The 27,964-nt window shown below is 41.1% G+C and overlaps 1 protein-coding gene across 5 annotated transcripts; it reads left to right on the top strand.

Annotated features, from left to right (window-relative positions):
- Positions 1 to 180: 180 nt before the first annotated feature.
- cnot10 (CCR4-NOT transcription complex, subunit 10) lies at positions 181 to 27,925 on the top strand. Of its 5 annotated transcripts, none has more exons than XM_020933635.2 (19): positions 181 to 390; positions 3,612 to 3,700; positions 5,873 to 6,034; positions 7,516 to 7,666; positions 8,353 to 8,486; positions 8,928 to 9,011; positions 9,099 to 9,182; positions 10,524 to 10,641; positions 11,961 to 12,110; positions 13,344 to 13,546; positions 16,279 to 16,400; positions 20,536 to 20,715; positions 20,934 to 21,014; positions 21,191 to 21,304; positions 22,648 to 22,778; positions 24,075 to 24,107; positions 24,728 to 24,855; positions 25,279 to 25,354; positions 27,004 to 27,925. In XM_020933635.2, exons 1-19 carry the CDS (start codon positions 375 to 377, stop codon positions 27,138 to 27,140), a joined length of 2,193 nt encoding a protein of 730 aa, XP_020789294.1. In that variant the 5' UTR covers positions 181 to 374; the 3' UTR covers positions 27,141 to 27,925. The 5 variants fall into 5 exon arrangements, with proteins under 5 accessions (XP_020789294.1, XP_020789293.1, XP_020789292.1 ...); XM_020933634.2 differs by having other exon boundaries at positions 8,350 to 8,486; positions 24,731 to 24,855; XM_020933633.2 differs by having other exon boundaries at positions 8,350 to 8,486.
- The last annotated feature ends 39 nt before the right edge of the window (positions 27,926 to 27,964 follow it).

The raw sequence follows: 27,964 nt of genomic DNA, 5'->3' as shown, positions 1-27,964 counted from the left end.
TAAATGTAGTTGAAATAGGCCATTCTATTCTATTTTCCACAGGGGAGTGTGTGTGTCCTTTAAGCAGTCCGCCTCCAGCCCAACACATTTTCGCATTCACCTCCCGTGTTGATGTAGTTCCAGCCGGCGCCCGCTACAACTTGCGGCGCTGCGCCGCTGTTTAAACCCTGACCCTGCCTCCTCCACACACGAAGAAGTCACCGAGCGGAGCGGCTGCGGTTAGCTTAGCATGGTTAGCATCTTCTGTTTCTGATGCTTTTTCTCCCAAATCTGTTCTCACTTTTAACAATTAATCACCCTGACAACGGGACAAAACCGTAACCTCACATTTACGCACGTACAGTCGGGAACTGGGATCGAAAACGGGCTTTGAAATGGCAGAAAACACCGGTAAGTTGGTGCTAAACGCTAGCCACTTAGCATTTCCAGGTCAAACTGTGCTAATAGATGTTTTTATCAATATTTACTTCTACATTTAAACGCTTAAATTAAACAGTATTGTCCTATTCCTTTAATGTCATATTAGAGTCGGTTAAATTCCTCTTTACATATTTTATTTTCTATAAAAGTGAGTGTAATTGTGTATTAAACGTTCTGTATTTAATCATAAATCTTATATTTTCCGCTTAAATCTTTCCCTGACAAAGAAGAGCGATTATCCGAGCTGCAGCCAAATGTTGACAACAAATTTCACTTGTGCTGTTTTATTCTTTTATCCGTTCTTTCGGTCAGAAATGTCAGATTTGAACCCGTTAAAGAAGTAAAAGAGGCTGAAACGGTGACGCTTCAGGATTTAAGTAAGAAGAAAATTGACAAAAACTTATATTTTGGTCTTTTTTTTTTTTTTTTTTTTGTCAATGTCTCAGGTTACAACAGATTTGAATAGTGACCGGGTTTACAAGTCCAACTATTATTTTAATGTGGTGTGGAGGTTTTATACAAACTTTATTGATCCACGAGGGAAATTATTATTATGGCAAAACGACTTTTTTTTTTTTTTTTTTTTAGATCGTACTGTACTCCAGTGTACACAGCTCAACTATGGTGTAATTACAGCAAAGCAAAGATGAATAAGATCAAGGTGTCATATAATGATGCTCTCAGAATACTGCAGAATATGTTCCAGGCTCTAATGAGGAACCTTAGGTATAAATTTATGTGTAGGTTAAATGAAGCAAGAAATTGAATTAAAGTGACTGTGTGTGTGTGTGTGTGTGTGTGTGTGTGTGTGTATTGTGGGTGTGTGTCTATCTGTGTACAGCTTGGACCCTGAGTCTGTAAAAAAAGTTATATATTTGGACTAGGGATGGGCATTCGATGAAATTTTCTTAATCGATCGTCGGAAGAATTAACGATCGATTATCGATTAATCATTAACGTTTTCATATTAAAATGATCATCATTATTATTACTATCTGCACTACTAATCTGCATAAATAAATTCAACTTTACGACATATAAACCGTAACGACTCTAGAGCCACATCAGCCCGTTTGACATTATAATGTGTTTAATTCAGTTTTGCGCAACTCTCACAGAAACGAAACTTAAAACCGCATCGCTAATTTGCATAAACTAAGCGAAGATAAAACTACAGCTCTTGTGTCGATGATGTGGTTCAATTTCTGTCGGATTAAAAGACACGACTCAGTGGAATACAGGTTAGTGTGAACATATTTGCGTTTGTCAAAACCAGGACATCGTACGGGGGGAGATAGGTGAGGACTCGTCATCGACATTGAGCGACTCTCACCTGGTAAAACTTTTCCCCACTGGACACGAAACATATGTGCTGCTTTGTACATTGTGCACATGGACTCACACTTGTCCCGAACGCAACGGAAAGCGTGGAATTTCTTGTACAAATCATCATTAAATACACATTTGTGCTTCGGTACGTTGCAGACTGACTGACTGTTTGTGTCTCGCTCCTTCTGAGTGCAGAGACACATGTACGGACCCTTGTTTGGTCACGCTGCACACAACAACCTACATTCAGTTTGTCGATTAAAATTAACGTAATCAATGAAATTCTTAATGATCAATTATCAATTAATCATGCCCATCCCTAGTCAAAACGACTCTTTTTTTTTTTTTTAGATCGTACTGCACTCCACTGTACACAGCTCAACTATGGTGTAATTACAGCAAAGCAAAGATGAATAAGTTTAAGGTGTCATATAATGATGCTCTCAGAATACTGCTGAAGAAGACTCCAAGGTGGGAAAGTGCTAGTGCTTTGTTTGTGACTGCAAATATTCCCACGTTCCAGGCTCTAATGAGGAACCTCGTGTATAAATTTATGTGTAGGTTAAAATGTGTGTGTGTGTGTGTGTGTGTGTGTATATATTGTGGGTGTATGTCTCTCTGTGTACTGCTTGAGTCTGTAAATAAAGTTATATATTTGGACACAGGAGCTCACACATCACAATATAATATAAAATAATAACAAAGAGTGAAAAATATAAATGGTAATAATGAATTCTAAATAAGTATCACACAATATAGCAAGAGACATGTGTTCAATAAGACGTCATTATATAAATGTAAATGTACAAGTCTAAAATAACGTAGAAAAATAAGTTATAAAATATTCATGTTTTACAGTTGTAGGGAGTATTATCTGTTACATTAAGATGAGTTGTACAGTTGTAGGGAGTATTATCTGTTACATTAGGGTGAGTGTTGTACAGTTGTAGGGAGTATTATCTGTTACATAAAGGTGAGTTGTTGTACGGTTGTTGTAGGGATTATTATCTGTAACATGGGGCAAGTTGTTGTACAGTTGTAAGGGGTATTATCTGTTACATTAAGATGAGTTGTACAGTTGTAGGGAGTATTATCTGTTACATTAGGGTGAGTGTTGTACAGTTGTAGGGAGTATTATCTGTATTGTTGTACAGTTGTAGGGAGTATTATCTGTAACATGGGGCGAGTTCTTGTACAGTTGTAGGGAGTATTATCTGTTACATAAGAGTGAGTTGTTGTACAGTTGTAGGGAGTATTATCTGTTACATAAGGGTGAGTTGTCATTAATATCATAAAATATTAAAATGCAAGAACCTGGAGGAGCTTTTATTTATTTAATCACATTGTGCAGGATCAGGAAATGCATGTTTTGTTTTGTTTGTTTTTTTTCAACATTAACATAAAAAATAAAATAAGTACTGTATAATAAACATAATAAATAAATAAATATTATATAATTGAAAAAAAAATACAGATAAAATAAAAACTGTAAAACATAATACAGTAGAATTAAAAAAAAAAAAGAAATTGGGTTAAAATTATATTAAGTATGCATAGTATGTCATTTATTTTGCTCTATGTAAATATTTGTAAAGTTTTTTGATCAGTGGACATAAGATAAGAAGAATAATTTTTCATTTGTGACACAATGTAATGAACAGGAGCGGGTTAATATAAGTGTTTTTCTTCTTTCCACTCCTTTTCAAGAAATGTGCTTTTCTGTTGTTGTATGATTATTGTTTCTCTCTTGGCACAAACTTGAAATAAAAACGAATCAGTCAGTCAAAAAACATGATCAGGTTATGGTTTTATTCTATTTTCTCAGCTGGTTTTCACTTCATCTTCTCTTGTTTCTTCCTCAGAACAAAACGAGACCAAACACGACGGCTCTTCTCCCGGCATGACGGACCAAGAAAAAGAAATGGCTGCCAGCGCCTACGAAGCCTTCACGGTGACGCTTTGGTTTTGTTTGATTTACCAGATTAACGATAGAATCCCAACTCCTGATTTTCAACATTTTTAATCTCACAATCCAGTCAATAATTACTTCGGACAAAATGTTCTAGTGAATCAGTAGTAGGTCATTTCTACATTTGTGCGTTTACGTGCGCGTCAATGTCCTGTAAACACCACTTATCCCGTGGTGTTTACCTGCGTTCAGAGAAACCAGGATACTCATGTTCCTGTGTACATGTTACATCAAAGTATCCTGGATATTTAGAGCGGTTGCAAACATAGTTAAACATGTAGAAAATGTGCAAACTTAAGGGTTTTTAACAGGTTTCTAACAACAACAGCAAAAAAGAAGATGTATGCTCAAGTAAGAACATGAGACTATGGAGCTCTGTTACAGCTTCAGTAAAAGGCGTTTTTAACAGCTGAGAAATACGACACAGTGTCATAGCGTCAGTTTGGTTCAAGAGCAACACAAACAGACTTTATAAAGTGTTTGACATCAACACTGTGGATTAACAACTTCTTATTTTAGTCTACAACACTGTTATATTTGAAATAACTCTTGACTATGTTGAAACATTCTGGATTTTCTTTACTCTACTCAAAACACCAACACTGAATTTAACACTTTTGAGTAGACTGCTTTAGATTGTTTAAGTATAAAATATTATCGTATTTTTCTGACTATAAGTCACTCTGGAATATAAGTCGCACCGGCCAAAAAATGTGTAATGAAGAAGAAAAAACATGTATAAGTCGCACTTTTTGGGGGAAATTTATTTTATAAAATCAGGGACCAGGAATCCACATTTTATCTTGAAAGGCAAGTTATAGTAATAATAACAATAGAATAAAGGACAACAGGCTGAATAGGCGTTAATATGTTAACGTAACATAATAACAGTTCTTCAGATAACTATAGCATAAACGACAAAACATAAATTGACCAAACTCTCCATCTCACTCGAAATCACTAAATCCATTGAATTCTTCATCCTCAGTGTCACTTCTGAGCAACTCCGCTCAACTTCAGTTGTCACTAAAGTCTGTGCTTTGTCATCCAGTGACTTCCAGGAAAGTTTTATGGTGCATCCTCCCAGTTACCGTGGAGCTGTGTTCTCCATTCCCGCTTTCCGACAGTCCCTCACAAGTTTCTCACACACTCCAAATTTTCTTTCTGCTGCTTGATTACCGTTTTCTGCTGCATATTTCACTACTTGCGGCAGGACAGCGGCTTTTTCTGCAGGAGACGTGCGCAGAAAACTGACACACAAGCCTAGAGCCTCTCGCGGCTGTCAGTCTCGAAATTTTAGTTGCACCGGAGTATAAGTCACTGGACCGCCCAAACCATGAAAAAAAGTGTGACTTATAGTCCGAAAAATATGGTACTTAAAAAGCCCTGGTTGGAGTTTAAGTTGTTTTGGTAAAGCTGTTGCTCCTAATGTTTTTGTTACTTGAATTGGCACATGCTCAGTACAGCTCCAGTTTGGAGAACTCACTGCATCTACAGGCCACAGTGTCCTGGATACTCTCAGAAAAACTCCGTGAGAGTCTCCTGGTTTATCATCACCGGGATACTGGCTCATCGAGGATACTCAAATTAGGACACTCCCAGAACCAGGATACAAAAACCTGATCATAAAACCATGACACTCATAGTAGCAGTAGTAGTAGTAGTAGTAGTCTATTCAGTCATTTTTAGTTCTACTTCAAAGCAAAATATATGACGCCAAACCCTTTAAACAATGACAGAATTCCAAGAAAGAAAAGCAGCGTATGAACAGCAAGTTTGCATTTACAATTTCATTACGACTTACTCTATATATAAGAGATAAATATAAATTTAAATATAAATACTTACTATAAACGCACTCTATGTGTTGCATTACTTCACGTGTTTTTGTTCCTTCTCCGTTTTGACTCATTACTTCAGTATTCATCTAGTCTGACAATTATTTTTTTATTATGCTTTTTGGATTCTCTATGAAACTGTGTGTACTGAGCAGAATTTATATTTATTGTGTCTGCAGTACACAAATTAATCTCTAATAACTACTGACAGAATTAAATTTTCTTTCCTATTGATGTTGGATTGCTGAGAGATTGCACAGACAATTTCTAAAACTGCACTGTATGTGTGTAATGTTTTGTGGTGCGTTTATGGCAGGCTGGGAAATACGAGGACTCTCTGAAGCAGCTGGACGCGCTGCAGGAGCTGAACAAAGAGGACTACAAGATCCCCATGAATCGCGCTGTGGTGGAGTTTTATAAGAGCGGACAGACCACCACAGGGACCCTCAAACAGACGCTGCTCATGATGAAGAACCAGGTACGGCTCACGGCACAACTCCCTCACGTTAGGAGCTAAATTTACTTTGAATGTAAACTAAACTAGGGGTGTCCCGATCACATTTTTTTGCCTCCGACTTCGAGTCTGAGTCATTTGATTTTGAGTATCTGCCGATGTTTTATAGAAGTATCAGATTGGGACCAATCTGATACTTCTATAAAACATTATGAAATGAACTAAGAGCAAAGAATAAGATCCACGATGTTTGCAGGATCAGATTGTGTTGATTTCATGTGTAATAGTTGGGCTGAACTTGTGAAAAATCAAATGTCCAAAACTTAAATTTTATTAACTTTTCTAACCATGAACCATCATTGTTGAAAATCTTGACTTTTACCACAGTCTGGTCTTGGAATGTGTAACTTAGTAAACTTAATGAACTGAACAAAATAGGAACCAGACCAGAACCAGATCAGACCTGAGACTCGACTCTGCACAATCTACAGTTTGTAGATTTGATATTATATGGAAGCATGTGCATTATATTTTAAACATTTAGGCTATGTCTAAATATGAACTCCAAATAATGCAAAATCTTACCAATTAAAAACGAGATGACAGAAGCTTCACAGCCTCTGTCTCCCGGCCGCCGCCTCTCGCCCACACCACCACCACCACATCCACAAACCCACAGTGGAGCGCAACATCAGTCTCACCACTCAATAGACACTTCATGCCTCTGTTCCCACCCTCTCCGCCAAAAGTTCCAGCTCCACTGCGCAACACGCAAACAAATCGCGCCATGCGACGACGCCATCGGCCGCACAGGTGTGAACACGAACCACAGAACCACAGGTAACAGCGCCCGAGCACGACACGACCCAAAAGTCAGTCGCGCTAACTGGACGTCCCTGAGCAAATCCCGCGCCTCAGTTAAAACGAAAAACAAAACAAAACAGTTGTGTGCTGTGTGTCCTGTGTGTTATATACGTCTATTATTTATCTGATACCTGATCGGAACATAACATCCGAGTCCGGATCGAGTCCGCAGTCACGTGATCAGATCAGGACAACCCTAAACAAGACCATGGCAGTGAAAAAACAAAAATGAATGAAAAAATTAAATGGAAAAAGTCTAAATCCTTTTCCGTTCATCATGTGAAAAACAAGCAAATCAAAGTGGTGGAGCAATTACAATATTTGGCGGTAGTGCTGAATAAAGCTTATTAAAAAGTTTGTAACACAGTGAAAAACAATTTATCCATCTTTAGACACACAGGAAATAAAATCAAGTTTATCTGGGTGATAATTTGCATATATATCATATAAACGATTGCATTTCCAGTTGGTCTCACGGTGAGGAAACATTAAAACCTCTCAAAGCTCTGTATAATCCGGCAGTAAAAGAGCTAAACAAACCACTGAGGCGTCTTTACTCTCAAATCCTTACAAAATATAAAATGTTAAACTTTGGGAATTTGATCATGACTGTTTTGGTTTTGATTGGTCTCTGTCCTCAGATGCACTCGTCTGCGGAGGACGTGGACGGGCTGGACGATGTGGAGAACTGTATGTTGTATTATAACCAGGCCATCGTCCTGTACCACCTGAGGCAGTACTCCGAGGCCATCGCCATCGCCGAGAGGCTCTACCAGTTCCTCGAGCCGTTTGGTACGTTTGGGTTCACACGTCTGACGCACAACACAGAGCTTTAGTCCTACTTTTAGTCCAGCTTTTAGTCCTGCTTCAGTCATGCTTCAATCTTGCTTCAATCTTGCTTTAGACCTGCTTTAGTCGTGCTTGAGTTCTACTTTGGTCCTAATTTTTCCTTCTTTTAGTCCTGCTTTAGTCCTGCTTTAGTCCAGTTTTAGTCCTGCTTTAGTCCAGTTTTAGTCCTGCTTTAGTCCAGTTTTAGTCCTGCTTTAGTCCAGTTTTAGTCCTGCTTTAGTCCAGTTTTAGTCTGCTTTAGTCCAGTTTTAGTCCTGCATTAGTCCTGCTTTAGTCCAGTTTTAGTCCTTCTTTTAGTCCTGCTTTAGTTCTTCTTTTAGTCCTGCTTTAGTCCAGTTTTAGTCCTGCTTTAGTCCAGTTTTAGTCCTGCTTTAGTCCAGTTTTAGTCCTTCCTTTAGTCCTGCTTTAGTCCTGCTTTTAGTCCTACTTGAGTTCTTCTTTCAGTCCTCTTTCAGTCCTCTTTCAGTCCTCTTTTAGTCCCGCTTTAGTCCCGCTTTAGTCCCGCTTTAGTCCCGCTTTAGTCCAGTTTTAGTCCCGCTTCAGTCCCGCTTCAGTCCCGCTTCAGTCCTGCTTTAGTCCTGCTTCAGTTCTTGTGCATAGTTTTGTCACGGTGTTATTTGCCCTAGAAGAGAAGTTCGCTCTGTCGGTGAGCTTCCTCCTGGTCGACTTGTACCTGATCACGTTTCAGCCGGAGAAGGCCCTGCACCTGCTCACGGTTCTGGACAAACTCAGCGTCCAGGGAGGAGGAAAGAACGGCAAAGAGGTCCGACATGCCCACACAAATATCTCAATAAAACTAGATTCAAACGCGAAATACATGAAACCCACAAATCTTTACAATTCTATTTTTTATAGTTTATTATAGCGTTTATTTACATTTTAATCAAGATCCAGATTCATATTTTTTTTTGTCAATAATCAGCGTCTTTTATTCAGTAAAAATAAGGGGTTTAGATCAGATGGAAGACTTGGACTAACAAAGAGAAAATAAATACGGAGCGCCATTTTTATATTATTTAAAAGACAAAATTGAGTAGAAATATTCAGATATATTTCAGAGATATTCAATATGAGGACAAAAATGTATGGGTTTACTCGACTTTATTCAGTCCAACTTTCGGTGTTGTGATATAAAAACAACTAATAATAATATTTTGCAGTGACATGACACTAAAATTTCAAAGTTTTTTTTTTTTTTTTGCAGAACCACAATTCAAATAAAGAAGCAGCCAGTCAGAAGGCAGAGTTTGCAGCGATGATGGAAGCGGCCAAGTCCAAAATGCACCAGGTAAAAGTGTGCCTTCAAAATCAGTTTTTTTTGTGTGTGTGTGTTTTCTGTCTAACTCTGCGGTTCTCACTCCCTTTTCTCCTCCAGTACAAAGTCCGGGCGTATATCCAAATGAAGTCGTCCAAGGCCTGCAAACGTGAAATCAAGTCCGTTATGAACACAGCTGGAAACGTAAGTCAGTGGGTCGTACGGGCACAGGCTGATCTTAAAAATACAAATCAGATCTAAAGTGGTCACCTGTCTACGACTAATGCTACTAAAAACTAATGGTGCTAATGGTCTATTACCATATTTTCCAGAGTATAAGTCACACCAGCTAAAAAATGCATAATGAAGAAGGAAAAAACATACATAAGTAGCCCTGGACTATAAATCGCACTTTTTGGAGAAAATGTATTTTATGAAATTAGAGACATAAGAATCATAAGAACAGACATTTCATCTTGAAAGGCAAGTTATAGTAATAATAATAGAAAAGAGAACAGGTGTCTGGTATATGTAGGGCTGTCGCGGTTAGGGAATTTCTCCTGCGGTGCGGTATAGCGGCTCACCCCCTCCCCCACCCCACATCCCCCAGAGTTATTATATTTCCAGCGGCACTGAAAACTCTCTCTGATGATGCACTTGTTGCGCAGATGCACATGTACCTTGGTTGTCACTTGGGTGTAGTGTGTGTAGTGTGGAAGAAGTAACATTTGGCTTTGGAACAAGTGCCGCTGCATCTCTCCAGCTCTCACTGTGGCAGCTCGGGTCAGAGTCCTGCACCAGGTCAGGGTCGGGTCAGGGTCCTGCGCCAGGTTGGGTGTTTCTGCAAAGTGAAATCGGGTGATGGTAGCATTTACCTCGGTTGAATATTTCAGCTTCTGTCTGCAGAATATGAGAACCAGTTTACCTGTATGTGTTAAATGCAGGTGGGTGTGTAAATGACGAGCAGAAATGTCTCAAACTTCAGTAGCCGGACGTCTACTCATACCTGATCGCTACATTTATCCTTGCCCCTGAGAGATTCTGAAATCTGCTGAAATCCTACAACACACTGACATGATACAGACAGAACAGAGGCTCTTTCTGCAGGAGACATGCGCAGTAGAGTGATGTGACAGTGGAACAGGACGAACAGGAGCAGCAGATACTCACACACAAGACTAGAGCCTCTCGCAGCTGTCGGTGTGAAAATAATGAACATGTGAAATGATGTATTTTAATATATAAGTCCCATCTGAGTATAAGTCACAGGAAACACCCAAACCATGAAAAAAATGCGAGTTATAGTCCAAAAAATACAGTAGTTGAAATGTTCCAGAAAGAGAAATGCTGTGCAAATACATCGTAATTACAGTTATGAGAGCTCTTTAATTAAACTCATGAATACTGAACATTTTACACAAATCAACCTATTTTATATCAGATTTGAGCTTTTCTCAAATTCACCAAGTGTGATTTTGTCATAGTGATGCTACAGGAGCCTCTGAATCCTCTTTATAAAACCTCTGACCATTTTCTTTTTTCCAGTCTGCACCGTCGCTCTTCCTCAAAAGTAACTTCGAATATTTACGAGGAAACTACAGAAAAGCCGTGAAACTCCTCAACAGCTCCAACATCGCCGAGCACCCAGGACCCCTCAAGACAGGTCAGAAACTATTACCAGATCCTAACAAAATGATTATTCAGATGTTTTATATGTCTCTAGTATCGACTTTGTGTTCATTAGGGAAACCTAAAAAACTGTCATCTGAATCTTCTTCCTACCAACGCAATTAATAAATAAATAAACACACAATATTCTACAGAAATGTATATATTTCTTAGTTATTATTTTAAATTTTACAGATTCACTTTTTATTCCATACTTGAAACCTAAACTGGACCTGTACTGACATTTCTCGGCACATTTCTGCTGCTTTAATTGATTATTTTGATTATTGTTAACAGGACAACCCCCCCAAATATTCTAATCTAACTTCCATGTGTTCTTTTTGTAATGCATCATCCAGTGCCGTCGCCCTTTAGAGGTTTAGGCGATTCCTTGTTTTGTTTTTTTAGTCCTACAAAATGTATATTAGTCGAATTAAATTATAACGATTAATATGGAACGGCAGCAGAAAGGAGAAGGAATGGAAATTTGGGACTCGATCGTGAGTTTAATCTGCCATTTACAAACAAACACACGGTTTCTAGTATTTTCATGACATGGTAGTGTAGTTTTGTGAGTGAAGTTTAGGTCAGATACACAAGAGTTTTGAGAATTTTTTACTACACCCCCTTTTTAATAAATTAACCAGCAGAGCATGTCTCTAGTCAACTGTTTTGTTGACAGCTTTAGAATTATCGTATCACTCAGAGATGACTTTATTTATGGTAGTAGTAGTAGTAGTGGTAGTAGTAGCAGTATTAGTTGTTGTTGTTGTTGTTGTTAAAGTTTCAGTAAAAGTGGTAACAGTAGTGTGAAAAAGACATGGAAAAAGTTGCAGTAGTAGCAATAGTACTAGTAGTAATTGCAGCAATAGTAGCAATAGTAGTAGCAGTAGTTGTGGTAATAGTGGTAGTAGTAGGAGTACTTGTAATTACGGTAGGTTGTAGTACTAGTAGTCCAAGTAAAGCATTAGCAAAAGTGACACAAGTAGTCTGGAACAATATATATAGGAGGAGGAGGAGGAGGAGCAGTAGTAGCAGTAGCAGTAGTAGTAGGAGGAGTAGTAGTTCGAGCTCAAGAGTAGTAGTAGTAGTAGTTCGAGCTCAAGAGTAGTAGTAGTAGTAGTTCAAGAGTAAAAACATACGAAGTAAGAGTAAAACATGTAAAAACATATAAAGGGTAATAATACTTTGTACATTAGTCTGAAATAGTACTGGTGTAAGCAGTACTTGTAGTAGTAGTGTTTTCAGCTTCTGTTTTTGCTGTGCTGTGTGTTTGTGTTTAAACTTTGCCCCGTCTGCTTCTGTCTGGTCCAGGTGAATGTGTGCGCTGTATGTTCTGGAACAATTTGGGCTGCATTCACTTTGCAATGGGCAAACATAACCTGGGGATTTTCTACTTCAAGAAGGCGCTGCAAGAAAACGACCACACGTGCGCTCAGCTGGGAGACGGAGGCAGCGGACCAGGCAAGTTTTATGTCTGAAAACTTGTGTGAAACAAACAGATGTATAAAACAGATTGAGATGGTGATGTGTGTTTGAATTGGACCCCAAAAGATAACTAGTTTCTAACTGTAATTTTGCATTTTCCACCTTTTTAATTCACCCAAAGTCCTTTCCACACGTGTTTGAATGGGTGAGTGGGTTGTGTGCGAGAGACGGTACAAATCATGCATCTGTTTTCATTCCAGCTAAGTCAGTTATTTAATCTGAGCTTTAATTTAACAAATTTGGGCCATAAGATCTAGGTCCAGTACCTACAATCCATGTATCATTCGTTTTTCAATATAAAACCAAAAATAAGAAAATGAAAAAAACAATTATATTATAACTATTTTCTTCATTATTTGTCTCCAAAACCAAAATGAAAAAATAGATAATGATTTGTTTTTTTTCAGTTTTCAATTTTGTGTTTAAACGAAAAATGGAAAAACGGATAACGGACTGGACCGGGACTGGACCGGGACTGGACCGGGACTGGACCGGGACTGGGACTGAACCATTCTCAGGACTAAACCGTTCTCAGGACTGAACCGTTCTCAGGACTGAACCGTTCTCAGTCCCGGTCTCAGTCCCGGTCTCAGTCCCGGTCTCAGTACCGGTCTCAGTACCGGTATCAGTACCGGTATCAGTACCGGTATCAGTACCGGTATCAGTACCGGTATCAGTCCTGGTGCTGTTCCCAGTCTCAATCCTGGTCTCAGTTCTGGTCTGATCCCAGTCTCGGTCCCAGTCTCAGTTCCGATCCTGGTCCTGGACTCAGTTCTTGTCTGATCCCGGTCTAAGTCCTGATCTCAGTCTCGGTCTGGTTCCGGTCTGGTGCCGGACCTGGTTCAGTCTGTATGCGGTGCAAAAGTCCAACATTGCAGTCACGGAAATCACTGAAATGGGAAACGGCCGTTTTTTCCATTTTTCATTTAAACACAAAATCGAAAACTGAAAAAAACAAATCATTATCTGTTTTTTTCATTTTGGTTTTGGAGACAAATAATGAAGAAAACAGTTGTTTTCTTATTTTTGGTTATTTTTGGTTTTATATTGAAAGACGAATGAACGACACACGGATTGCCTATAGTAAGCGTCAACATTCTCTGGGGATGTGATGATCTCCAGCTGCCAAGCATTAAATTATTGAAGCAATAATTCTCATGACTGAAATGACTAAGCCCCATTTTACCTTTGTCCCTGTGGTGTTTGCAGCTAAGAAGTTCGCAGGGATCCCCATGTGTGCGCTGCTGTCGAACAAACGCTACGAGCTGCTCTATAACTGCGGGATCCAGCTGCTGCACATTGGGAGGCCCCTGGCTGCGTTCGAGTGTCTGATGGAGGCAGTGCAGGTCTATCACTCCAACCCCCGACTGTGGCTACGGCTCGCCGAGTGCTGCATCTGCGCCAACAAAGGGGTACGTATTCAGCCAGGGCCAGGAAGGTGTGGGAGGGTGTGGGTTAGAATCTTGGGCTTTCTGAGTGCAGGTCCAGTGTAACAGACGAGACTATGGTGCCCTCTTATAGTGTACAAATTAAAAAAAGGCATAACAAAATCTCACTTTGTTGCTTTTCGCTGTGGGTTAGACGGCTGCTTTTTAAACTTTCATAAATTTGTGCTTACCTTGTTTTCCGGACTATAAGTTGCTCCGGAGTATAAGTCGCAGCAGCCAAAAAATGCACAATGAACAAGAATAAAACATATATAAGTCGCATTTTTGGGGGAAATGTATTTTATCAAAAAGAAACAGAAAACACACACCAAGATTCCTGCAGAGGTGCAAATACAAGGAGTAGCCAGACCAGGGTGAACAAATGCATAGCACACTCAGTTGGCCGATGTCCAAATACTTTTTTATTAACAAAATAACGTTTCGGCAAAAAAAGCCTTCATCAGATATTTTTCTTGTCTTGGACCACAGCACACAAAATGGTTGCCAGTCCAGGTGCCCATATACCCACTCAATGAATGGGAGGTCCCAAAGTGAGTTCAGCCCATTCTACAACAAGAAACAACAGTTTACATAAAACACATTTAATAAAATACAGAAATAGTTTCAGTCTATCACAAAAAACATCTTAAATCAAACTCCACATTCAGTCCATGAGGAGTAAGAGTTTTAAGATGGTGAATCCAGAAGTGCTCTCTTTTTGACAGGAGCATCTCTAGATTACCACCTCTAGGGGGCAGTTCCACATGTTCAATGCCAATATATCTTAAGGAAGAGATAGGATGGTTAAAATCAACAAAATGAGCCGCCACAGGATAGTTCATGTTTTTACATCTGATTGTACTCCTATGCTCTGCAATCCGTGTTTTTAAAGCCCTGCTTGTTTTACCCACATAAGCTTTACCACAGGGGCAGGTGATTATATAAATCACAGACTTGGTATTACAGGATATAATTCCTTTGATCATCATTTCTTTTCCAGTGTGAGGGAGCTTAAAACTGTTGCAGCGATATGTGTAGTTACACTGACTGCACCACAACAGCGACGATTTCCAACAGGAATAGGAGTCAGTATAGGTTGGTATGATGTGGTTTGATTAGGAGGAAGGTAGGAGTGCACAAGTCTATCTCCAAGGTTTCTTCCTCTTTTATAGACCACTAGGGGGTGCTCTTTAAAAGCCACACCCAATGAATCGTCAGTTTGTAGTATATGCCAATGTTTAGTTATGATGTTTTTAAGTTGTTCCGCGGGTTTTGAGTATCCAGTAGAAAATATAATCCGCTTATTGGCATTTTTTGGAGGGTTGACCCTCAGAAAATCAGATCTAGGTTTTCCTGTAACTTTAGTGGCAGCATCATTTAAAATAGATTTCTTATAACCCCTTTGTTCAAAGTTTGTCATCATATTACTTACATTTCTTTCAAAGTCATCAGTTTTGTGGCATATTCTTTTAAGCCTACAAAATTGGCTGTATGGGAGACTCTTTTTCAATGGAAGTGGATGCTGAGAGTCAGCTCTAAGTAAAGAATTTCGAGCTGTAGGCTTTTTATATAAGTCCGTGTACAGCTGATTACCCTCTCTGATGATCCACAGTCCAAGTCCAAAAAACTCAAGCGCTGTTGATCATAATCCATGGTAAAAGATATATATGAGGAGCGCGAGTTCAGATAAGCAAAAAATGACTCAAGTCTTAATTTAGTACCTTTGAACAAGCAAAAAATGTCGTCCAAATATCTCTTCCATAGACATATGTTTTCTTTGAATTAATTGTCATGATAGATAAACTTTTCCTCAAACAGACCCATGTATAAGTTACAGAAGGATGGTGAGAAAGGGCTACCCATAGGTACTCTGTGTTTTTGAATGTAAAAAGTGGAAATGTATTTTGTAAAATCAAAGACCAGGAACCGACATTTCAAAACAAAAGAACAGAGAGCAACAGACTGAACAGGCATTAATATGGTAATGTCACATATGAACAGTTCTTCAGATAATTATAGCATATACAACAGAACAGAACAAGTTTACCCAACTCACTATCTCACTCCACATCACTAAATCCATTGAATTGCTCATCCTCAGTGTCACTTCTGCGCGGCCTCCAGAGATAAACCATAGATCCATGATGTAAACAGAGCGCCGCTTCCTCTTCTGTGTAGCTGTCGTCAAACTCAGCATCAGTTCCAGTTAGAATTATTCCGGTCTTTCTGAATCCCGACAGGAAGGTTTCGATTGTCATTGAAGTCCAGGCTTTGTCGATTCATCCAGTGACTTCCAGGAAAGTTACATGCTGCACCCGCCCGGTTACCGTGAAGCTGTGTTCTCCATCCCCGCTTTCCGTCAGTCAATCATAAGTTTCTCACTCACTCCAAACTTTCTTTCTGCTGCTCAATTATAGTTTTTGGCTGAATATTTCACTATTTGCAGCAAGACAGTGGCTCTTTCTACAGGAGACATGCGCAGTAGAGAGTGAAATGACAGTAGTACAGGAGTAATAGTAGTACTAGATACTGACACACAAGAGTAGAGCCTTTCGCAGCTGTCAGTCTGAAAATTTTAATATGTAAGTCGCACCGGAATATATGTTGCAGGAAACACCCAAACCATTAAAAAAAGTGCAACTTATAGTCCGAAAAATACGGTAGTTATATGTCCCTTAGGTTTCATTCCTAAAAATGTTTAACCTCGACTGTTCCAGGGCTCAGAGCAGGAGAGTAAAGGCCTGCCCTGTAAAAAGGGAATCGTCCAGTCCATCGTGGGGCAGGGCTACCACCGCAAGATCATCCTGGCCTCTCAGTCCGCACAGAACTCCCCCTACAGGTCAGTGTGTACATCTGCCCGAGGAGCAGGCCTTTATTCGGCTTGACTTGCGCTTGGTTCTGGATATTTAGGAATTAATCTGTAACATATGTTGATGATTCCTTTATGTTTTGTTTGTTGTGAAAGGCAATATTGATCTTAAATGGCTTAATAATACAAACAAATATTAATAATAGGAACAAGATTCTAAGGTAAGTTTTTTCACACGCGTTACTGTGCTCAGGAGCTCCCTCAATGGCAAAATATTTAGTTCTATTTACTTAATTTTTGAGTCAGTTCTTGTTCACATACACTGTGCTTCATTCACCATCATGAGAGGCCATCAGCTGATCGCCGGACGCATCTTCATAACAATACGCTTTAAGGTAACGGAGCCCCGTGGAGACACAGGCAGATGAGCCCTTGTTTCAGAGGACACAGGTTTGGCTGCACAGACTTGGTTGGAGGAGATGTGTTGGGTTGAGCCAAATTGCCCTGTCAGACAAACATGTCAAACAGCATCTCTGCAGCCGTCCAAATGCTTTTACTTTCACCGCAGACTGCACGGTGAAAGGTCAACTCGAGGTCAGCCTCTTCATTATATTGGCTGGACGACCCGTCTGTCAACAGCACCCCCGCCTTGTCCATCAAATTATGCAGCGGTCATCACCAATTGTCAAAGCGATTGTCTTTACCGAATACGTTCTCCTGCTCTATAAGAAACAACTGTATCCATAGAAATCATAGAAATGTCTCTCTGCCAAAATCATCATTTCCAGTGATCTAATGAGCTCGTTCTTTTCACATGCGTCACTGAAAAAACAAACAAATCTGATTTCACGATCACATTTGGCCGGGTTTGTGATGCCGGTGACCAGACTGATACAATCTGTAAAAAAATACAGAGAGACTTCAGTCTGGATTTGTCAGGCATTAGGAACGTGGAAATTGATTCTCTGCAGATGAATGTGTAAAGTTTGTCTCACAAAATCAGTAGAAGTGAACAATGCACAATTTAGATTCGAACTCTTGCAAAACCAGTCACAAACAAAAAATGTTTTATTCACAAATATACATGTGCAAATTTGAATTTATCTGCATAAATCTATAAAGTCAAGTCTGGGATTCGTTTCATTGTTCTTGCTGTGTCAATAAATGAATGAATTTCACCCTATTCATGAGTTTCAAGTGGTGGACCACCCTCCATGGTCGTAGGAATTAAGTCATTCTAATCAAAATATATCTTGAATGGGGACAGGTCCTCACTGGATCTTCAAAATCCATCAAGACGCATCGCACACTCAGCCTCCCAAACACAGACACACAATCACACACACCCAGAGAGAGGAGCTTACCTAACAACAGAAAAGTAACCCTATCAGATCTTTGTCAGATGTGACACAGAATGTTAAAACAAAAAACACACACACAAAATCAATAAATATGTAAATGAATTTCAAAGGGACGATAATACTTAACACAACAGCTATAGCTCTCACTGTTATTATCTAGCACAATCAAATCACAATAGTTAAAAAATAAGATAATAAAAATAAAAATAAAAGTCTACCACACTTGGATCTAATGCTCTTATGCTGCCTAACTAACTAAAGACAACATAATTTGCTTACTTATTGTTGAAAAATGAAAACAGGTTTTAGTATTAAATGTTATAATAATGTCTTGTTAAAATCCTGCAAGAAAAACTGTAGGCTAGGTTATCTTTTTTAAGTTAAAGTTTAGACTATTGATAGCACATAGACAGACCTTTAATTATTTCTCCCTTTATGAGATTAGATAAAAAAAATACAACACCAATCTGGATGTGATGTAACAAGTGTATCTGTAGTAATTTATTGGAAAAACATTTTTAGAATAGCTTAGTATAATTTCAGAATTACAATGCAACTGCAACGTAACTTTTTGTGTACATTGGTAAAATATGTCCTACCCACTTTTGGCACACTCTATTAAAGTGTTTAAGATATTGTGTTACAATTTTAAGCTTTTAATACAATAAAAAGCTAGACCTACGGCTGTGACTGTCCAGGAGGTTATTTCAGTTTGGGGAAATGTGCATCTGCATAAAATAAGAAGACTCCAGCATGTAGAGGCTGAGTGAACTGAGTCTGGACTCTGTGGAGGAGTCTCATATTTTGATCTTGAACACCGTAAAAGGACAGAACCCCTGCGCTGTGGTCCAGGTAAACCCCGATTCTGGGTCTGAACGGACCTGATATATTGGCCTCGACATTGTTAAACATAAATGAGTAATAAAAATCTCTGCCAAGGTCTGAGGCCCAGGATTCACTGCTACAGTCTAAGGCCCAAGATCGATCATTGTTTCCAAACACACAGTCTCTCCCAGTGTCTGTGTAAGCAACTGCTGCTCGAATCATACACCCGCTCCACTCCAGCTCCCAGTAACAGCGGCCTGTCAGCTCCTCTCGGCTCAGGACTTGTCTGAAACTGAATCTGTTTGGATGATCTGGATAATTCAGCTTTTCTTCCTCATCTGTCACTCTAGTGTTTCTATCAGAAAGAGACAGATGTGTCCACGCTGTGTCGGGGTCCAGGGTGATGTCCCGTGCGTATCTGAGGAAGTCCTCTCTGCAGCGAGGCTCAGGGCTCAGGTCCTCTTGGTTTTGAACTATGGCCTTCTCCAGAATGAGCTGGAGTTTGTCCCTGAGCGAAGACACAGCTCTGGACACGTCCTCAAAGTCCTTCCTTGGTCCGATCTGGATCCTGAACTCTGTGTGCTGTGAGTCTGTGTCCAGAAGGGGGCAGTGCAGTATAAACTGGTTATGATCCTGGGTGAGGGCCAGTGCGTCCAGCTCAGAGAGGCTCCTCTTCAGCTCACTCACGTCCTGCTGCAGTTGATCCTGGAGCTCTTGGACTTGGCTCAGTTGGGTCTCCTCCTGGGAACGGATCTGCCCCTCCACTTCTGAGCGTCTTTTCTCCAGGAGAAGGGCCATCTGTGTGAAACTGTCCCTGCTTTGCTGTAGCGCTCTCTGGGCAGAGCGGCTGATGTCCTGGGCCTCCTGTTGGAGATTCTTCAGGTCGGTTTCTTTGTGCTGGAGGCTCTGGAGCAGCAGGGCCCTCCTGGCCGGCAGCTGTGCCTGTCTCTGGGCTCTCTCTGAGGCAGAGGACAAGGTCTGGTGGGTCTTGTGGTGCTCCATGCAGCAGATCACACACAGGAGCTGCCCGTCAGTGCGGCAGAACATCTTCTTCACCTCGTTGTGCTCGGAGCACAGCATCTCCTGGAGGTGGTGTGAGGGCTCCACGAGCTGGTGTCTCTGTAGCGCTGCAGCATCGTGATGAGGCTGTAGGTGCTTCTCACAGTAAGAGGCCACACACTGCAGACAGGAGCGTACTGCCTTCAGCTTGCTCCCAGTGCACAGGTCACAGCTCACATCTCCAGAAGCAGCGTAGCAGCGGTCAGCAGGGGACGCTGTGAGTCCGCTTCTCCTCAGCTCCTCCACTAAACCTGCTAACATGGTGCTTTTGCCTGGGACGGGCCTGGGGCTGAAGGTCTGCCTGCACTGAGGGCAGCTGTAGACCGGCCTCTCTGTCTCCTCTCTGTCCCAGTGACTGTGGATGCAGCTGCTGCAGTAGCTGTGTCCACAGGGAATAGTGACCGGCTCCTTCACTTCCTCCAAACACACGGAGCAGCTCAGAGCCGCCGGGTCCACTGTGCTCTGCGCCATTTGTGCCTCTGAGAGAGAAAGAGAGAGGCATTTCCTCATAACAAACTCAAACCTCCTCAGTCACACACGTCACACACGTCACACATGTGACTGAGGAGGGAGAGGGTCATGGGACAAACGGGTTGTTCAGCTCACTCATCTCCACAGTGAAACTATGAACTGAACTTTGCAGAGTTTCGACTTGAGCTCAGCACCTGAGGGACCCACCTCCTCACCCACCTGTCCCCAGAGACACGGGCCAAAGAGCAAAGAGGCGTGCAAGAAAACCAGGAGTAATGAACTAATACACTTAAATTTAATAATAATAATAATAATAATATTCTGGATATTCTTAAATAATGCAGATTTGGAAATATTTTATTTTACAGTTTTTATTGTAATAATGTCTGTTCACTAATAAACTAATTTCACGCTCCTTATGACTCATGACCGTGTTGTGTTTGTTGCAGTGAGGGTCAGTCTGCAGCGATCCCTGTGGCCAGTATGGAGTTTGCTGCCATCTGCCTCAGAAACGCGTTACTGTTACTCCCAGAAGATCAGCAGCAAGACGCCAAAACAGACAACGGGTCCAAGTGCTCCAGTCAGTCCGGCAGCACAGAGAGCGGCAGCGAAAACAGCGACGCCTGCAGGTCAGAACATCTCCTACAGCTCCTAACTTTCACACAAAGCACCAGCAGGTCTGTAACAAGAGTGTACCACGAGAAACTAGAACAAAACCTGCTCTATTTGATGAGGAATAAGCAGTGACTTGAGTAGTTATGAAGGACTGGCTCAAAGGAAACTGGGACTAAACCGGGACTAAACCGGGACTAAACCGGGACTAAACCAGGACTCCTCTGTGTTTCAGTGGTAAAGGTCAGGACGCAGATAAGTTCCTGTCTGCAGCACCCTCGTCTCCTCTCCGGAAACAGGAAGTGGAAAATCTCAGGTAGATCTTAACTTCTGGTGTAATGTAATCCAACATGGTCTGCTGCTCTATCCACTCTCTGACCCTCCTTTCATTTTTGTTTTTTTCTCCCCCCTTTATCAACCTCTTCCTTCTCTCTCTCTGTCTCTCTGTCTTCTCTGTTTCTCTCTCTGTGCGTCCCTTGTTCTCTGTTGCAGGTGTTCGATCTTGGCGTGCAGTGCGTACGTGGCTCTGGCGTTGGGGGATAATCTCATGGCTTTGAATCACGCTGAGAAACTGCTGCACCAGCCCAAAGTCTCGGGTTCTTTGAAGTGAGTGACAGCGGACGGCAGGGGCCATTTCAGCTCTGTGGTGCAGATACACTTCCGATGTGTTATGCAATCAACTTTTTGGAGCTTTCTACCATATTGTAAAGTTGTTCTTCATCAAAAACGTGCCCAAAGAGGTTTTAGATGTCATCCATGCATGTTTGAGCAATCATGCGATCTCTCTGGACAACTGAGGGATTACACAAACATCTCCTAAATCAGAACAAAGAAAACAATATTGATAGTCTGAAGTATAGAGTAAGAAAGCTTTCAGAAATATTCATATGCATAGGAAAGAAATCCGTGCTTATTTGTCTGAAGTTGAGCATAAAATAAATATTTGTAAACTGTCGAATGAGTCCAGTCGTACATAAAATGTGTTTATGTGTGTTTTATCCATCAGAATACAGACTGAAAAGTTATGACATCAAGAATTACAGTCACAAAATGAAAATTTATGATTACACTTTCTTCAGTACAAATACGAATTCACAGATGCGACTCGACTGTCAAAAATACATCATCACTTCACAGGCAGAAGAAACACCGATTGAGATGCACGACTTTTGCGTTGCGTACAAACTGAACCAGGACTGAACCAGGACTAGGAAATTTTCATTTTGTGACTGTAATTCTTGATGCCGTAACTTTTCAATTCATATTCTGATGGATAAAATTCACACCACACATTTTATGTACGGGTGGCGTCAGTGAGTCGATGGTGAGATTTTGACGATGGCAGCGTGACGAACTGACTCAATGCAAAAAGACGACAAAAGCTTTGAGCAGACGACCCTTGAAAACATTCTTGAAGACGTGGACACCTGTGGCTTATATTCAGGTGCCGCCTGTATACGTGCAATTTTAAAAATTTTGTTAAAATTTCGTTGATGCAGCGTATATTCAGGTGCGCTCAGTAGTTCAGAAAATATGGTACATGTTCAGATTTGGGACCTGGTGCTCAAAAGGAGTAAGATGAAAAAACTTGATGCCCTACCACAATATCCACCAATATTATAATTTATTTCCTGCAAACACAAATGATTAAAAAAAAACGATACAAATTTGTCAGAACAGCTTTGGAAAAAATACAAGTTTTATATTTTTTGATTTATCATTGGCTTATTACACTAATTTATCGACCAAAATGACTCCCAAAATGTTGATTCATCCAATACTAGTCTCATATTGTGCAAAATTAAGTCTTTTGAGGCGTAATGTGTAAACAGAACGTCCCCAAACACTACAGTACAATAAACTTAACGTGTCTTAAACTCTTAAAGCACAAGTTGAGTAGTTCGAGTTGAAAATGCTCAGACTTTTAAACTCCTCTCCTTTGTCGTCAGGTTCCTGGGTCACCTCTACGCCGCTGAAGCTCTCATCTCGCTGGACAGAATCTCCGACGCCATCTCTCACCTGAACCCAGAGAACGTGAGCGACGTGTCGATGGGCGTGTGCACCAGCGACCAGGAGCAAGGTCCGAGTCCGAGTCCTGAACGCCGGGCTTAGTCCTGGTTTAGTCAGAGTCTTAAAACACTGGACCCTTTAAAATACATAGAACCATTTTAAACAAAGACAAGGCACAAGGCTGGACACAACGATGGCTCAAGTTATGATGTCCAGTGTCCAGGGCGATATATTCTGGCCTTTTAGACTTTAGTCCTAGTTTTAGTCCTGGTTTAGACCTGGTGTAAACCTGGTTTAGTCCTGGTTTAGACTTGATTTAGACCTCATATAGCCCTGCTTTAATCCTGGTTAAATCCTTCGTTAGCCTTGGTTTGGTACTCAAATAGGCTTGCCACCTTCTTCTCTTTTAGTCCTGGTTTAAGTCCTGGTTTAAGTCCTGGTTTAGTCCTGGTTTAGTCCTGGTTTAGTCCTGGTTTAGTCCTGGTTTAGACCTGGTTTAGACCTCATATAGGCTTGCCTTCTTCTTCTCTTTTAGTCCTGGTTTTAGTCCTGGTTTAGACCTCAGATAGTCCTGCTTAAATCCCGGTTAAATCCTTCTTCAGCTTTGGTTTGGTACTCCCCTAGGCTTGCCTTCGTCTTCCCTTCTGGCCCTGGTGTAGTCCTGGTGTAGTCCTGGTTTAGACCTGGTTCAGTCTTGGTTTAGTCCTGGTTTAGTCCTGGTTTAGTCCTGGTTTAGTCCTGGTTTAGTCCTGGTTTAGTCCTGGTTTAGTCTTGGTTTAGTCCTGGTTTAGTCCTGGTTTAGACCTGGTCTAGTCCTGGGTTAGACTTGGTTTAGTCCTGGTTTTAGTCCTGGTTTAGTCTTCATATAGTCCTGCTTTAATCCTGGTTAAAACTTTCTTCAGCCTTGGGTTGGTACTTCTCTAGGCTTGCCTTCTTCGTCTCTTTTAGTCCTGGTTTTAGCCCTAGGTTTAGTCCTGGTTTTAATTCAGGTTTAGTCCTGGTTTAGACCTCATATAGTCCTGCTTTAATCCGAGTTAAATCTTTCTTTAACTTTGGTTTGGTACTCATAGGCTTGCCTCCTTCTTCTCTTTTAGTCCTGGTTTAGTCATGGTTTTAGTCATGGCTTAGTCCTTTTTTTAGCCAGTTTTTGTCCTGGTTTAGTCTTGCTTTTCTTCTTAATCCACATTTGGTAGAGGTCATTTTAAGACGTCTTAAAACATTGACGAGCAAAACTGAATTAAATGAATTATTTATTTAACACATTTCTTTTATAAAATGACAGAATATTTGATAAAAACACACGTCACTGTGGTACGTGTCTGTTAACACGTACCACACACATGATGAGAACAATCCTGTTTTTCAGGTTCAGACAAAGGAGATGAGCCCGGAGAGTCCTGTAAGTCTGACACAAGATTTTACTGTTTATAAAACCCCCACCTGGGTCCTGGTTTAGTCCTGTTTAGTCCTCCTTTAATCCTGCTTTGGCCCTTGTTTAGTCCTAGTTTGTTCATGGTTTAGTCCTGATTTAGGCCTTTTTAATCCTTGAGTCCGTGTTTTATTTTAGTTTGGTCCAGGTTTAGTCCTACTGTAGTCTTTAGACCTGCTTTGGTTCTGGTTTAGTTCTACATTAGTCCTGGTTTAGTTCTACTTTAGTTCTTTTTTTGGTCCTCGTTTAGTCCTTTTTCAGTCTTAGTTTAGTCCTGGTTTAGTCCTTTTTTTTAGTCCTGGTCTAGACCTTTTTTAGTCCTGGTTTAGTCCTTTTTTTTTAGTCCTGGTTTGGTCCTTTTTTTAGTCTTAGTTCAGTCCATTTTTTTATTTTAGTTTAATCCTGGCTTAATCCTGGTTCAGTCCTGGTTTGGTCCTTTTTTTAGTCTTAGTTCAGTCCATTTTTAGTTTTAGTTTAATCCTGGCTTAATCCTGGTTCAGTCCTGGTTTATTCCTGGTTTAGTCCTTTTTTTAGTCCTGGTTTAGTCCTGGTCTGGTCCTGGTCGGGTTCTGATGTTTTGTGTCCTCCAGCAGGGAAGCAGACCCCTCTGTGTTACCCGAGCTCGGTGGCCTCTGCTCGGGCGATGATGCTGTTCAATCTGGGCAGCGCCTACTGCCTCCGGAGCGAGTACGAGAAGGCGCGCAAGTGTCTGCACCAGGTACACCAAGTACACGAAGTACACAGAGTACTACAAATACTCTCCTGCCTCAACGTCTCCAGAGATAAAACCAACACGAGATTCTGCACACACGAGAAAAATCATCTTATAAAGTTGTTTAGTTTACAGGGTTTACAAACCCTGCACATTTAGGCTGAGCTGTGACGTCATGTGGTAATAAAAGAAGTGCTCCACTGTGTTTTTAAACTCTGTGCCCCTTCACTAGAATCATTTGGATAATTTTAGCCCTGGAATTGCTAATTTTTACTAAACTAAAAGGTAAAAGGAGCTGTTCACTTGGAACTACTGCTTCATGACGTCACAACATGAAACATGAAACATGAAAATGAGCATTTTCAGCTTTGGGATCACAATTTGTAAAATAAATGTGTCTTCTGTAAATCTTGTGTTTGTTGTGTTCAGGCGGCGTCGATGGTGAACACTAAAGAGATTCCTCCTGAGGCCATTCTGCTCGGAGTTTACCTCGAGCTGCAGAACGGTTAGACTTTTATCTGTTTCATTTTCCACTAAAATCACAAATATTCATCAACAAAATCTGCGTAATAACAATAAGGACCACAAACATATGTTGTTTTATTTGGTTTGTGTTTATTGCACTGAAAAACATGGAAAAACATTATTGATATTTCGAGCGGGCTTGCATCTTCACAAACCTGACTCATATTTGGCCTGGAGAAGAGCCTCCTCCTGCTGTAAATGTTTTTCCTTTTGGCTGTAATCATCCACAGTTTGGCATCTATCTCCATGGAGAATGTTCCGCAGTGTGGTTTTAACTTTCTCTCCCTGGAATCGTGCAGAAAGTCACACATGTGTCTGGGGAAACTCTCCGACGTCACAGATCCCCACTGCAGCTGCACGGGTTTTCGTGATCTCGAACAAAATTCAATTACTGTATTTCTCGGATCATAAGTCGCTCCAGCCAAAAAATTCATAATGAAGAAGAAAAAAACATAGTCATAGACTTTTTGGGGGAAAATTATTTTATAAAATCAGAGACCAGGATCCGACATTTCCTGTGTAAAGTCAAGTTGTAGTAAAAACAATAGAAGAGAGAACAACAGACTGTTAACGTCACATATGAACAGTTCTTCAGATAAACTATAACATAAACATCAGAACAGAACAAGTTTAACAAAGTCTCCATCTCACTCCAAATCTCACTCTAAATCCATTCAATTCTTCATCCTCGGTGTCACTTCTGAACAACTCGGCCTCGACCTCCGGAGGTAAACAGAGCACCGCTTCCTCTTCTGTGTCGCTGTCTTCAGACTCAGCATCAGTTCCAGTTAGAGTTACAGGATGGTTTCGGTGTCACTGAAGTCCAGACTTTGTCCATCCATCCAGTGACTATAGGAAAGTTTCATGACGCGAAGCTGTGTTTCCATCCCCACTTTTCGTCAGCCCCTCACAAGTTTCTCTCTCACTCCAAACTTTCTTTCTGCTGCTCGATTTCCGTTTTCAGCTGCAGATTTCACGACTTGCCGTTTTTAATCTGCAGAATCTGATTTTGTTTTTGGAGGAATTTGTGTTCAGTCTTTTCAGTCTTTGTCTTCATAAGTTTGTTTAAATGTTAAATTGTTCAATGGTGCAGAAGTAACGGTGCGATCGACTGACATGATACAGACAGGACAGAGGCTCTTTCTGCAGGAGACATGCGCAGTAGAGCCAAGTGACAGTGGTGCAGGAGGAACAGGAGCAGCAGATACTCACACACAAGACTAGAACCTCTCAACACTTCACTCTCAAGTCACAGGAAACACCCAAACCATGAAAAACAGTGCCGTTTATAGTCCGAAAAATGCGGTAATTGCACAGCGACTCATATTTCTGTGGTGCATTTGTTTTGTTTTAGTTTCACGAGCTAAAAATACATCTTAAAATACTTTTCCAGACACATTTGTTTAGTGAAATCCAGGTCATGTGTCTTTATGTTTTTGTAATTTTAATCTTTGGTTGATTTTAAAGCTGCTCTGTTTGGTTTTTGAGCAGTTAAAATGGCAAAAAAAAAAAAAGTTTAATACTGTGGAACATACTGTGGTATCTTACTGTGGTGGTGCAGGTAGTGGGCTCTTGTTCAGAAAAGTTCCAGAACGCAGCTTTAAAACTCCTTTTCCCTGTGGTCTGTAGGAAACACTCTGCTGGCTCTGCAGATCATCAAAAGGAACCAGCTCCTGCCCTCGGCTCTGCTCCGAGTCTCTCCGGAATCCTGCAAGAAGTCGGCCCAGAACGCGGCGCTCTCCTCCCCCTTCACCCAGAGGAAATAACGGGCCCGGACCAGGATCTCCACCAGGTCCGGACCGGGTCTGGACCCTCCTCGGACTGTCCCTCTGCCCCCCGCAAACACTTAAACCCCAGAAGAGCCTAGGACCAGGTCTAAACCCGACCCGTGTGTGGACTATTAAATAAATTTTATTTCATCCACTTTCAGTCTCGGCTGATTTTAACTCAAAAAGTTTAGACACACTTTGAATTTTCATCCATTTTTACTGCAGCCCCTCCTCCTTTTGCACCTGGCCCCTCCTCTTTTCCCTTTTGCACCTGACCCCTCCTCCTTTTGCACCAGACTCCTCCTCCTTTTGCACCAACTCCTCCCCCTTTTGCACTGACCCCTCCCCCTTTTGCACCTGGACCCTCCCCCTTTTGCACCTGGACCCTCCCCCTTTTGCACCTGACTCCTCCCCTTTTTGCACCTGACCCTTCCCCCTTTTGCACCTGGCCCCTCTTCTTTTTGCACCTGGACCCTCCTCCTTTTGCACCTGGCCCCTCCTTTTGGACCCTCCCCCTTTTGTACCTGACCCCTCCTCCTTTTGCACCTGGCCCCCCCTTTTGCACCTGACCCCTCCCCCTTTTGCACCTAACCCCTCCCCTTTGGTCCGGGACGGAGCGGAGTTTGAGCCGGAAATTAATTGTCCGTGAAATTCCCTTTTGTTTTTCCCGTGGACTTTTCCCAACAGAAAAATCCTGTTTCCGGTGGAACGTCTGACGGAGGCGAATCATCTTCTAAATCTAAAAATCATGACGTGATTTAATTAAACAAATGTGAAAAATACGACGACGTGTTCACAAATTTGTTGTTTTGTCTTAACCT

The sequence above is a fragment of the Boleophthalmus pectinirostris genome, unplaced genomic scaffold (genome assembly GCF_026225935.1).
Source record: "Boleophthalmus pectinirostris isolate CB_2022bp ecotype Guang Dong unplaced genomic scaffold, ASM2622593v1 HiC_scaffold_6, whole genome shotgun sequence".
Lineage (NCBI taxonomy): Eukaryota > Metazoa > Chordata > Actinopteri > Gobiiformes > Gobiidae > Boleophthalmus > Boleophthalmus pectinirostris.
The sequence above is the reverse complement of the archived record's forward strand: the minus strand, read 5'-3'. Positions and strand labels throughout refer to the sequence as shown.